Genomic DNA, 12650 nt, shown 5'->3' with positions numbered 1-12650 from the left:
TTTCATCCCTTCATTGCCTCCTCTTCCTCTCCTTTCCTCACCCACTTTCTCCCCTTTCCCTAAGACAACTTACATAATCATCTCATCTACCTGCCATGTACCTGATATTTATTTCATAGGGCTTGTGTGCGCCGGCACTCACACACATTGCTTGTTTTGACTGCGTATGGCCACGTGTGTCCGTCCATATGTGTTTTTTATGCGTGACATCTTCTCTGCGGTCTATTTTAAGTGTTCACCAACCCTCGGGAGTAAAGATCCTGAATGGAGGAGCTGTCATGAAAAGGATGTACAATAAGCGGTCACATGGCAGCCGCAACCATAAAAAGACATCTGGCAAAGGGGGCGTCATATTGGCCCCGGTGGCTTAAGGCGCAGGCAGATCTGAAAGTGTTACTTTGGATTTACATATTCGCCTCATTTGCATGCTAGTTGATCACCAGTGGGTCTAATAATTGGCTTACTTTAATTACTAATCACATCACATTAGCTTAATCTTTATGTGTTTGTGAGAGATGATTAAAGTCTCTGCACACAGTCGGCAGAACTCAGTGGAAGAGTTGCATGAGTGAGGAAAACCCTGTCTGACTTTACAGTTTCAGTTTAAGATTGTCTCCTTAAAATAAGATATTAGCAGATGAGCTATGAATTAGTCAGGGTAAGAATATGAACTACAATGGCAATCCATCAGAATTAAAGTCTTTTGACACTGGTGTATGGGACAAAGTTAAGGCCAAGAAAACAAACTATCTACCGGAAATTAAGTTGATCTGTGACGTTGCCATACGTTGCCTGACTCTTGTCGAAAAAGTTGCACACAGCAAAGACTATCGTCAAAGGCCAACTAGCACATACTGTATGCTCTGAGCCAATTTGTAAAGGCTCATTTAGGGTACTGCGGGACATAGACGCCGTAACCTACGTATGTAGCAACAATGGCGGCTGAAACTTTCGTCATACAAATGTTTGTATCTTTGAACCTCCTCAGTCATTCTTTCCTTGATGTTTTCCATCTTTATTGAGCCAAAACAATCAATTCAAAAATTGCGGAGATGGAGAAACAGCTGGAAATACTAAAGTGGAAACACGCTACTACCGAGCAGACCAATCACAGCTCTTTCTGGGGAGGCGCACCGATCAGCTTGGTGTTTCCCAGCCCTATGAGACAATGAAAGAAAAATAAATAATGTCAAAAATAACTTGATAATAACGTGCAAATTTCTGTAAACATCACAATTTCTTTTTTTTTTGACCTTTTGCCTGACTCGTACTTTGGAAAATCTTGAAATAACACAGCAGTCATGTTGAGGATGGAAAGCAGAAACAAAGCTTCTTGAGCACAAATGAATAAAGACCTTGGTCTTTGGACAGGCAAGTACAGCTTCCAAGCTTTTACAGCCTTTACCCACATTTACTGCCGACATGAACTGAGTTACCACTTGCCACGTCACTCACAGAAAGCCCTCCGTCCACTCGCCAAAAGTAGACCACGCTGCATCGTCTGTAACGTAGGGACGGGCTTATCTTCTGAGCATGCAGCACCTTTGAAGTTGTCCCAGAGAATATTCCTGATAGTATTTATCATTTTTTTGGTGGTTTGTTGCAATAACATTAACAAATTTGTCGATGGCAATGTTAATAGGAGTAAGTTGGAAAATATCCCTTTAGGGTACATACAGAACAGATCTTAAAAAAATATTGAAATCATGCAGTTAATGGCAATTACATATTTTAATCGACTGACAGCCGTAGTATAAATATGAATGACTTTTTAAAAAAGACACACAGAATATACTGTATGTGTTTCCATCGCTTTGCTCCACTGACGCATTATATTCCCACCTTGGTTAAATCTGGAAAACAGAATTAAATAGTTCACATTAAAATATACAGTGTGAATGCTACAATAAGAAGCCCCATATGTCTCTCACAGTCCGTTGCTGCTGCTTTTTTTTTTTTTTTTTTCTAACAGTCTGACAACGGGTGCTGAAGCAGTGAAGAGCTCTGAGGTGATAGTAATGGGAATCAAAGGATGACAGATTCGTTTGCCATGCACACCTTGACATGCTCTTTATCTCACAGAGGAAAGACTCAGCTGTAGTCCGCTATCTCTATTATCCAATATTTTTTAACTTTATACTGGCAAACATAATGTATGTGTATTCATATCCTGAATTTTCAAGTGGGATTTTCAGTTGCACAGAGAAGCTGCTTGATTGAAGTTTGGGGAATAGGAGCGATAATTTATGCTCTCCATGACACTTTTACCAACAGATTTGGAAAGGCAGATACACGTGAAGCTTAAGGGAAAGGGCGTAGATGGGATGCACATTAGACTCGAGAAATGAAACTAGAAAACCAACGCAATTTGTTATGTTTCCATACCCAGAAATCAAGCCATCAAACGCATATTTTTTTTATAATTACCAGGAGCAACCATCAGGTAAAATCTCCAAGTATGGACAGGAAATACTGTATATTGGACATGTCATTCAACCAGAATATCTAGCATGTCCATAAATTATATAATAATAAGCCTTTTATGATTTTGCTTTAATTAGCTAGAATACACAGTTCAGTTTCCATCCAGCCGTGCACTTTGTCCACATTGTGCGGAGAAGCATCATCGTTTTCTGCCCCGTCCACTGAATTGTAGTTTATATCACGAGGCAGCGATGGGAAGCGGAGAAAAAGATGGACGCCGTGTGCTGTGATAGGATAGAAAAGTATGATAGATCATCTCATTCACACTTCGACATGCTCTGTTTAGCCTGACCGTGATTCCGAAGACGCATCGTCCATAGACACCGGTCCACACATTCGGCCGCCATTAAATGTGACCCTAGAGTCATCGGGAAAACTATCGACGTTTTGACTCGTGACTGGTACGCGGGGGAAAGAACAGAAGCTGAAGATAGATATGATATATTTTTATCGGGTTAAAAATGGGCTCTTGCACCTCATCACTTCCAGTCTCTCTCCGCTATCACCTATCAAAATGAAAGCCTAGAAAGTACCTTTAAAGATTGGACGTTTTCCTATTTTCTTTAAGTTGTACAGGTCTGCTTCATAAACTGTTTAAATTGTATTGGAAATTGGGGGAAAAAAATATCTAGTTTTTATTCACTCGACTGACAACCATGCTCTATTCAGTACCTTGGCTAACTCTTTTTTGTCTCTCTTTGTGTCTTCGCAGCCAAACAACACAGATGTAAGTATGCATAATGCCTCTGCTCTTCTCACTTTCCACACCATCATCAGCTCCCTCCCCGCAGAACCAAATTTAACATCCTCGGCACCTGCTGAGCTCCGTGAAGTCAGCTTCACACCCCACTTAAAACAGACCCCGCACACATCCGCGCAGTCGGAGACGCGCAGCCTTTAAACGTGCACAAACTTGCAAACAAGGACGCACAGGAGCCCGTCGCAGGTAGACACGCCGCATATCTCGCGCAAATTAACAATCTCGCACCAAAACAGACGCGATTTCTTTTTTTTTTTCCACATACCGCTGTGACAAGTGACACCTTCTCACATACACAAACATTCCCTCTTCTAAACTCACAATGGACAAGAACACCTACCACAATCAGCACTTTCACCTCTAGTTTGTCAGTTAAAATCTTCATAATGCATTATTGTGCAATGCATTACAAATCTTTTCTTCTTTTCTTTCCTCCAGTGCTCAGGCATAGAGGGGATTTGTCCTCTTCGCTGCAGCAGCTTTGTGAGTATATCCTGCTGTCCGACTATTAATTAGCACAAATATATGATTTTACAAGTTAAAAAAGTAAAAAGAAAGCTGTCTTTGCTCCTACGTGCAACAATAAAACTAATAAACAGACTTGTGTCGCTGTAATTTCGAGTCACTTCACAATTTTTATGGGTTTAAATTCATGGGTTACTATCTGTGTTGCCTTTGACGCTGGTGTCTGACACAAATCTCATCCTTACGTAAGCTCTCTGTCTGTTTCTCTCGTATCAGGATCTCGAGTGCTACGTGATTGACAATAATGGCTTTGTCCTAATTTCTAAACAGCGCAAAAATGTGAGTTCACGCACAAATACACACACACACACACACATAGACAGAATAGAGCCCTGGAGTGCTTTTTAATCTTTGACTTGATTATTTGAGAGCTCTTCCACCTGTCAGTATTCATTACAAGCAAAGAAACGCACTCAGAACAAGAGGTCTAAACCATTATGTGCCTGTTATTTAGAAATCCACTGATACTATTCATCTCGCAGTCGGTGAGAATTTCATTGTGATCCTTCAGCTGTTCCTCGCGCTCATTGTGTGAACAACTCTTAACCGGTAGAGCGGATAATCACGAAGACTCAAAACCCAATAAATCCTATTCTGGCATTTTCCACTTCCTTACACATTAGGTTATTAGCTGTTTGTTGTTTAGATGGAGTCCCATCCCTTGTTGGCCGTCATAAAACAATAAAAAAAGAAGAAGATTTTAAAATACCCTGTCAGTAAATGTAAGCAGTAAAATGAGTCAGTGGTTGTGAATCACTACTGTGTACGTGAAACAAGAACACATAGAGTAAAGCGGGACAACAGTTCCCAGCTGACGATGGTGCAACACAACAAAACAGATGAGCAATTTGCACTCGTTTGCTGGCACTCTTGTCTTATTTTGTTTTTTAATCGTCCTCATTAAGTTCTGGAGCTGGAAGCAGCACTAAACCACCCTAAAAGATATTTACTGTGTGATCAAAGCTGTCATTTTATTCATAAACAAGTGTATATTCTCAACAGATGTAACTGTTGGACGACTGATTAAACGTTTTAGTTAAGATCTTTGATGATGTGTGCTTAAGATTTCATTATATGAAAGGAATAGTTCAAGATATTGTGAAATATACTATGTCTCTGAGTCAAAAACAAGCAAAACATTAACATATTGGTAGTGTATGGACAGAGCCAGCTACGTTACAACAATTCAAATACACCCACTTCTCTTTTGGCTCTCAGTCTAGTACAGTCGTTCTTCTTATCGTCACCACTCCCTATTTATTTGAAAAAGAAAATACTGCCGACATCACATGAATCCAGCGTATTGATTTGATGGTAGGAACCAAACTCAATGACAACAACGCAAAACACGACTGGGGAACAATGCGTTTGCAGCATATATCGATCACCTGTGTCAGTCATTTCTATTGGTCATTGCCCTTTTTGTCTATTATTCCTGCCTGTTATGACTACATGTCGGATTTCATTTTGCCAAACAAAGATCTTCCCGGCAAATCAAATAGTTTCGTCGGCCTCTATGTGGTGATGGACAGATGAGGAACTCCTGTCACAGGAGAAGCAAGATTCAGTTATCCCATCGGTAAAAGATGCTGACAGTGAAATAGTTAACTGCTTTTAAGGAATTTATCCATCTCATAAGTCGTTGCTCTGGTTGAATTTAGGACTATCCAATTGCGAGCAGAGCGTGTAGCTTTGTTTTTTCTCTGTATCCATTGAAACACGCTCCATATTCTCATATACTGATAAAACTAGCCTATTGACTTTGTCTTTTAGATGAGAGTTAAGGCTCATTTAAAGTTAGGCTAAGTTAAGGTAGTTACATTTCTGGGGAGGTACTTGTCAGCTACAGCGCTAGGGTCTACGAAGGCAGCATCCATCTTCTCAGCTCGAAGCTGAAGAACAATAATTCCCATTTATAGTGGCCCACCTCCCATGCGTTTAAAGGAGGCACTTTAACAAAACCATACGTGACAACACACATAAAACCAACCCACAACATGACATGGATGAATAATTGATCGTGCAGTTCACACTGTGGTGAAAGTGGTGATGATGAACATCACAGAAGAGCGCTGATATTTCCTCTTTGACATTATCTTGACATGAGTTTGATATCTTCAGCCTCGATGATCGCCTGACGCAGTGTTTCCTCTCTCCCTCCGGATAGGCGGGGAGGTTCTTTGGCGAGATCGATGGATCAGTCATGACCACGCTGATCAGAATGGGCATGTTCAAAAGGTAATGTCTGGATGTCATTGCCTTATTGACTAGGTGACAGGATAGTTTCTGTTTTCCTGTGTGTCTGAACGGACCGGAGGTTACGGAGCCTTGACAAGGGCCTGCGGTGTTCTCGCTCTGCATCTCTGAAGTGACATTTTATGTTTCAGACTCAGAGCACCATTTGCATCTGGCATCTGAATCGTGTCACCTCCCCCATGCTGTGCCACAGACACCAGTGTATTATCTTAATCAGGGGGTCTGCTTGTAAATGTTGCCTGCTTTGTTTTAGGTTCTTACACTCAATTAGTTGAATATGAAATTCAAATTTAAGCCAAAAATGATATTATCTGTCCTTCACTGTGCTCTCCACATGCTCATTCATTCGCCCATCATGGCGTTTGTGATATTCGTTCTTTTCATCTTCCCTTTGAGTCTTTTATAACTGCTCCGGATTTTTTTCCCCCCTCTTAGTTTTTGCCCGTCTTTAATGTTTGAAATCTCATGAGTGATGTGCTATTTATAAACGGCTAAAAGATTTCGTCATGCTTCATTTGACACAGGACGTTACGTAACGGGCTTTGAGCATGCATGAACTTCAGTGTATGCGTGCACTTTGTATGTATGTGTATGCATCTGCGATTAGCACAAAGACCAAATATTCAAAGATGCATCCAGCCGCCGTGTGTCGACGCTGTGATGCCTCTTCTCTCAAGTTTCTAATCTAAGTTAAAATAGGAACCAGGGTTTCTTTGAAGGTTACACTGTTTGTGGTCATCCGGAGGTGGTCAAGGAATCAATACCGTCAGAAGAGCAACACCATGTGCTTTTTGTGCGTTTGTTTGTGTTCCTCCAGGGTATCCTTGTTCGACTACCAGGCCATGTGTAAGATGAGCTCGCACTCGGTCAACAGCGCCCGGCCACTTCTCAGTGTATGTACAGTGAGCTCTGTGTGAGCCCGCCAGCATTCCCACAATCATCCCATCAATTTATTCTGCAATGAATATAATCTATCCGTCTTATCTCCCCAGCCGTTCTATGGTTTGGCTTCGACCCTCAAGTGGTTCCTCTCCAACTTCCTACTGTAAGTGTTGCTAGGGGCAACCATTGGCAGTTTTTTGTGTGTGTGTGTCTGATATAAAATTGTATTTTTCTTCAGGCTTGCGGTAGCGATTTTTCTGTTTAGTTCTGCAAAAGCGATAGAAAGTTTCAGTTCTGACCACACTGTATAGGGTAAAATACATAAATGAATCTAATAATATTTTTTAATGATTCTTTAATGGATTAAACATACAAAAGGCAAGGTGTTAACCAAATGTGTGCAATAATAGGAGCCAGATGGATAACAGGCTGCTGACAATGCAATCATGTTTAAGACCATCATAGTCTTCTTCTCTTCTCATTTAAGGCTCAAGCATCGTTCAGATTTATCAACTCTGAGTGGGGTGCTTTTGTATTTAGAAAATCTGCTTTACAGTAGTGACTCGTTAAATATGAAATCACTTGACACATCCAGTAGCTTTGTTAAAAAAAATAACAGACAGGTTATCTAGTTAAGTCGGAAAAAAAGCTGCTACCAGAGCTACCAATTACTGCTGAATAACTTGAGGACCCATTTTATTATTCCCATGACACAACTTTGGGTCCTGGCCCAGTTTTTCAGAGCCGCATGCAATCTGCTTGCAATCTGCTTTGGTCTGTAATGATGGCCGCCTAATTGACTCCCACTCTCTGTCCACTTTCCTCTTCTCTCGGCCACCTAAGGTTTCTCCTGGAGTTTAATTTCTGTGGCTTCTGGCACGGAGAGCATTTCGCTGACGGTGAGATCTCGTCGAAAGAAAATGCTGATGATCGTCCCAGCCCCTCATCATTTGCAATGCACTTACCGTTTATTGTGCATCTCCATTCTTTTAGTGTTGGCAGTAGTACTTTTTTGCACAAAATGACCATTTCATCTTCATCGTGTCCCTCTGTGCGGCCATATGTCATACATGTATGTTTAAATTGTTAATTAATCATTAGTCTGGAGGTCATGGGGTAATAACAGCATGGTGTCGTCTGATCTTCTCACCTCTCATCTACGTCTGCCTGTCCATCATTCACACGTTCGCCCTCCTCATTACTACACCTGTCAATCACCCCCTCCGTATCATCGCTGCCATCCCTTCATTCAGCCAAGCCGTCATACACCAGTTGTGAGTATCTGTCTTGCGTTGTTTTTGAAGGAGACCAGAGTTCTGATAGACTTCATCTCTTTCATTTAATTTTGTGTGTGGTCTAGTGTTTATAGTGTAAAGCACACTAAATATCTATAAGTGCGTCTGATTAAATAAGTATCTTTCAGTGGAAACAGACACAACTGGGATAGCCTTCAAAGCCAGACCCATGCATATTTAAATCCGGACTTATCTAATCAAAAACATGGTGCAGAACTGTAGACTGTGTAAAAGAAGTGCATGCAGCCGCCGTGACGTCGCCTTCTGGTTCGTGAGCAGCCAATGTGAAGCCTTGACTTTGGGATTTTGGCCATCACTATTCTTGGTTTATTAGACGAAAAGGAGGAGCTGGGGTGGAGTGAGGGTTGAGGACCATCTGTTTTCCTCTCAAAATGAGCTTGAACTTGGTTCTGCTCACACATATATTAGGTTTACCGAGGTAATAAATCCCAAAGGGATTGGGTTAATTTTCTTACAAAGTTCTCTTGAAGTTATTTTTGCAGACAGAGGAGTCACCTCCAGCTGGTCATTAGGAAGAATGCTGGTTCAATGACCACCACATTGGCTACACTTCTTTTACACAATCTATTGTCACAACCTGACATGTATGTGTGTTTTTGACAAGCCATTATTTCTCTCCTTACCATTATTGAAAATGTTTGCTGCACACAGAAGGGGCAGCGAAGTATTATTTTATTTTATTTCACAAACTACAAATATGAATTGAGTGGCACAGTGGTGTGGTGGGAGTTTGCATGTTCTCCCTGTGTCTGCGTGGGTTCTCTCCGGGTACTCCGGAGAATGAATAATTAACTCAGTTGCTTTCTTAATCTAGAGGGCGCTGACATGTCTTCCTGACAATCAGCGATAAATATGATAAAAGTGTGAAACTTGAACTTAATATTTGCATAGTAACAAATAAAAACAATAAATCACTTTATATTACTCAATCTTTTACCGGATTACTCAGCATATTGCAATAATTGCAATAATATTGTATCGTCACCAACACAGCAAATCTAAGTGCCTCTGGCTGTGGTAGAAACAGCAATAAGTGAAGTGTGAAGCATTTAGACATTAGCCCTCATTCTCTGTCACAGACTCTCAGCCTGTCAGTCACCAGCAGAGTGCCGCACACTTTCACACAAACTCATTTATATTCCCAGCGTCAAGACATGACCCTTGTCTATCTCCCTAATAGCCTCGGTTCACAAGAAAAAAGGGGACATCCTGCAGCCGTGTGACACCGAGTACCCCAGCTTCGTTTATGAGCCGTCAGTCAAAGAGACCAACAGCATTATTAAGTGTGGACGATGCCAGAAGTAAGCGCACACACTCATGCACGCTTATGCGCACACAAACAGCAGTGCAGTCCTCTCTAAGCCCTAGACCGGTCATATTAAATTGTCCTCCCAAAATCCATTTTCTACGGCTTTGCTCCGCTCTGCATATTGAGAGCAGTGTGTATTTATACAAGAGTAGCATGAAGAGGGGGGAAATAAGTGGGAAGAAACTGAATTAGAGCAGGATGTGCAGGGTTCTGGCAAGACTGAGATGCATATTGAGAGTGAGGGACTTGAAAACTGAGAGAAAGTATTAAGACAGGTAAATGAAAAAAGATAGAGTGGGAAGAGTGAGTGACAGAAACAATGATGGACAGGCAGCAGGAGGCAAATGAAGGGGAGGGGGGTGAGGAGAGGAAAGCATCACAGAAGGGCGTGATCACCCTCATGAGGACAGAAGAGATATAACAACACAGACATGAGGATGTAACACTGTTTATTTAATGCAGTTAAGTAAATACATTATACACTATTAGTTTTTCATGCAACAATTAAATAAATGTCTGTAATTATTATTTTTTATTCTGTTCATTAAAATAACATTAATTATGCAAATTACGTTGTGTCTGCATCGGATGGCTGCCCCCTACTGGAAAATGTCGTACATTACATGAGCGGTTCACATTCTGTTTTTGTGAATCTTTTTATTTTATTCTTGTTCATGCCAGGATGTTTGTAGTGCAGCAGATACCAGAGAGCAACCTGTTGATGCTGGTGGTGCAGGCAGACTGCGACTGCTCCAGACACTCCTCACCCATCACCATGGAGGCGAAGGAAGTCAAATATATCCTTTTATGTTTATGTTCACGGAGCAAGTGGGTTCATCGTGAGAAATTATCCCGCTGTAACACTTAATTAGATCTTCTTGGAGTGTTCTAATTTTAATGTAATTGCAGCGGCGCCCGACATTAAATTAGACATTATGCACTTGGAGCTCTTGAGCATGAGCACACATTTTAGATTTCAGTGCATGACTCACTGGCATGTTAGTAGCACACTTTAAAAGAAAAAAGGATACAGAACACAACCTGTACCTTACCATATGCAGCTTTAAAGATTCAGTGTAATCATTGCCTCGAGACATCAACTGTTTGCTGACCTTTTTGTCCCAAATGGATTCCTCCAGCGCTGCAGTCCCTGTTGCTAAATTTGCAGCAAGAGGCGCTTCAAGGACCAAGCAGCACAGGGGACTTTTCTGAAGGTAACTTCCCACTGGAATGCTCCCTGGAGAACAACATGCCTTCGAGGGCTAATTTTCCATTTGCATTTGCACCTCCAGTAGAAACACTGAAATGATGTGACAGTTTGTGGATGGTATGGTAATGTCACGTAGTTCTGTGCAACATTTAATATTGTACAGAGGTCCAGTGAAGCCTTTTCACATATTTAGATGTTGTGTTTTATTATTGTCATATATGTTTTTATTTTTACTGGTTGACCACTCAGTGCTAAAAACTAAGACTGTTCTCAGTTCCTGTAATTCAGACACACAAAAAAGAAGGTTCTTTCTCCAACAATTACAGGAACTGTGAGGAAGTTATACTTACTTATACGTAATACTTTTCTATTAATATTTGAATGAGGGTGTTGTTGCTCCTTGACCCTGCTGCACATAACGCATCAGTGAAGTGTGACCGGATGAGGTCCCAGAAGATTCGCAGACGCCCCGAGTCTTGCCACGCTTACCACCCACAGGTCAGCTTCTCAATGCTCTACTCCATGACACCCATTAAAAAAAAAAAGAATACCTTCATTCAATTATTTAAATCATAATGGAGAAATAATTTATTTTTTGTCCCTGCAGGAGAATGCCAACGACTGTGGAGGGGCTTCTTTTATATCTCTCTCAGCCCCTCTCTTGTTCATCTGTCTCACCGTGGCTGCACTTGTTTCCTGATGATGGACAACTTTGCTGTTTCGCCCTTTCTAATGTAAACCCGGAGGTTGGAGATTTAAAAAGAAATCGAGAGCTCTGTTTGAACACTTGAGTGGACTTTTTAAAGACATTTTGCTCACGATGGCTCCAGACTTCTCCCAAAGGACCTTTTGATGTGTTTTATGAGCATTTGTCACATCTGAACTGAAAACAGCAAAAAAAGGAAAAACCAAGTCAGTGGCCTGTTGTTGCCATGGATACTTTTCCATTAGGTATTTTCTCATGCACGACTTTGCATCTCAGAATGAAAAGAGACGAGGTGGTAGCTCTGACGTGCATAGATAAAAGGGCATTATGAGTTATGAAGGCATCACACGGTCAGAGCAGTGGAAAGAAAACATGTTTCTCATTTGCCATATCCCCCTAAGCTGAGTATTGCAGACACACATGCATATTATATATGCCGCTGCAAGCATGCACACTTCCAGTACACACAAACACATCCGAGGCTTTATCATCCGCAGTGCTTTTTTTTAATTGCTGACTAGTGGCCGCTGTCAGGTCGACAACAGCTGTACGTGGTGCTGGTGAAAAGTTTTCCATGGCTGTCTGCAATATGATGGATAATCGACAGTGGATAAGATGATGGCTCAGTGCCTCGGAATAAGTCACAATGGGCTATATAGATGAATTTAACATCTACTGTATACAGTACTGTATATATTATGAATATGTAATCAAATTAAACATATCTTTTAAACCGGATCTTTTTTTTTTTTCATCCCAAAAAAAATGTCTGTCTGCCTTTTTGTCGTCATCAACTGCAAATTTCTGTGTATCTTTACATTTGTCTGTTTATTATGCTGGGCATGACAAGAACTGCGCTATAGATTTCCACAGGGGCTACAAACGGTGTAGGTCATTTTTTTTTTACATTTTCACGAAATCGTAAATGTTCAATTATGTTTTCGTTATTGAATCTGCTTCTTGAATCTTGCTGGAAACAGTATATATTTTTTTTTAATTTTGTGACTGAAACAAAAGACAATTCAAGCAGTCGCTAATAGAAACAGTGAAGAAATTTGGTAATATATTCATTTTTGCAAAAATGTCCTGATCTCAGTGTAGATTAATGGTGTAAATCTGGCCTATTTTTGTATGCACTTGCTTGCGTGTTTTATATTTTTGCTCATCATTTCATTGCATTTTCGCCTCTGTGTGTATTTTTT

General features: G+C 40.9%; 1 protein-coding gene across 1 annotated transcript in view; it reads left to right on the top strand.

Annotated features, from left to right (window-relative positions):
* Nucleotides 1-11723, top strand: part of cacna2d4a (calcium channel, voltage-dependent, alpha 2/delta subunit 4a) — a 77320-nt gene extending 65597 nt beyond the window's left edge. The window contains exons 29-40 of the mRNA XM_084573241.1: nucleotides 3197-3211; nucleotides 3683-3727; nucleotides 3986-4048; nucleotides 5937-6007; nucleotides 6843-6918; nucleotides 7018-7070; nucleotides 7751-7806; nucleotides 8161-8181; nucleotides 9404-9524; nucleotides 10214-10341; nucleotides 11170-11240; nucleotides 11350-11723. Of these exons, the coding sequence (XP_084429367.1) occupies nucleotides 3197-3211; nucleotides 3683-3727; nucleotides 3986-4048; nucleotides 5937-6007; nucleotides 6843-6918; nucleotides 7018-7070; nucleotides 7751-7806; nucleotides 8161-8181; nucleotides 9404-9524; nucleotides 10214-10341; nucleotides 11170-11240; nucleotides 11350-11442 (813 nt within the window). The 3' untranslated portion in view covers nucleotides 11443-11723. The remainder of the gene's footprint in view (nucleotides 1-3196; nucleotides 3212-3682; nucleotides 3728-3985; nucleotides 4049-5936; nucleotides 6008-6842; nucleotides 6919-7017; nucleotides 7071-7750; nucleotides 7807-8160; nucleotides 8182-9403; nucleotides 9525-10213; nucleotides 10342-11169; nucleotides 11241-11349) is intronic.
* The last annotated feature ends 927 nt before the right edge of the window (nucleotides 11724-12650 follow it).

This window comes from Chelon labrosus (genome assembly GCF_963514085.1).
Source record: "Chelon labrosus genome assembly, chromosome: 23".
NCBI classification, from domain to species: domain Eukaryota; kingdom Metazoa; phylum Chordata; class Actinopteri; order Mugiliformes; family Mugilidae; genus Chelon; species Chelon labrosus.
This window is presented reverse-complemented; position numbering and strand designations above follow the sequence as displayed.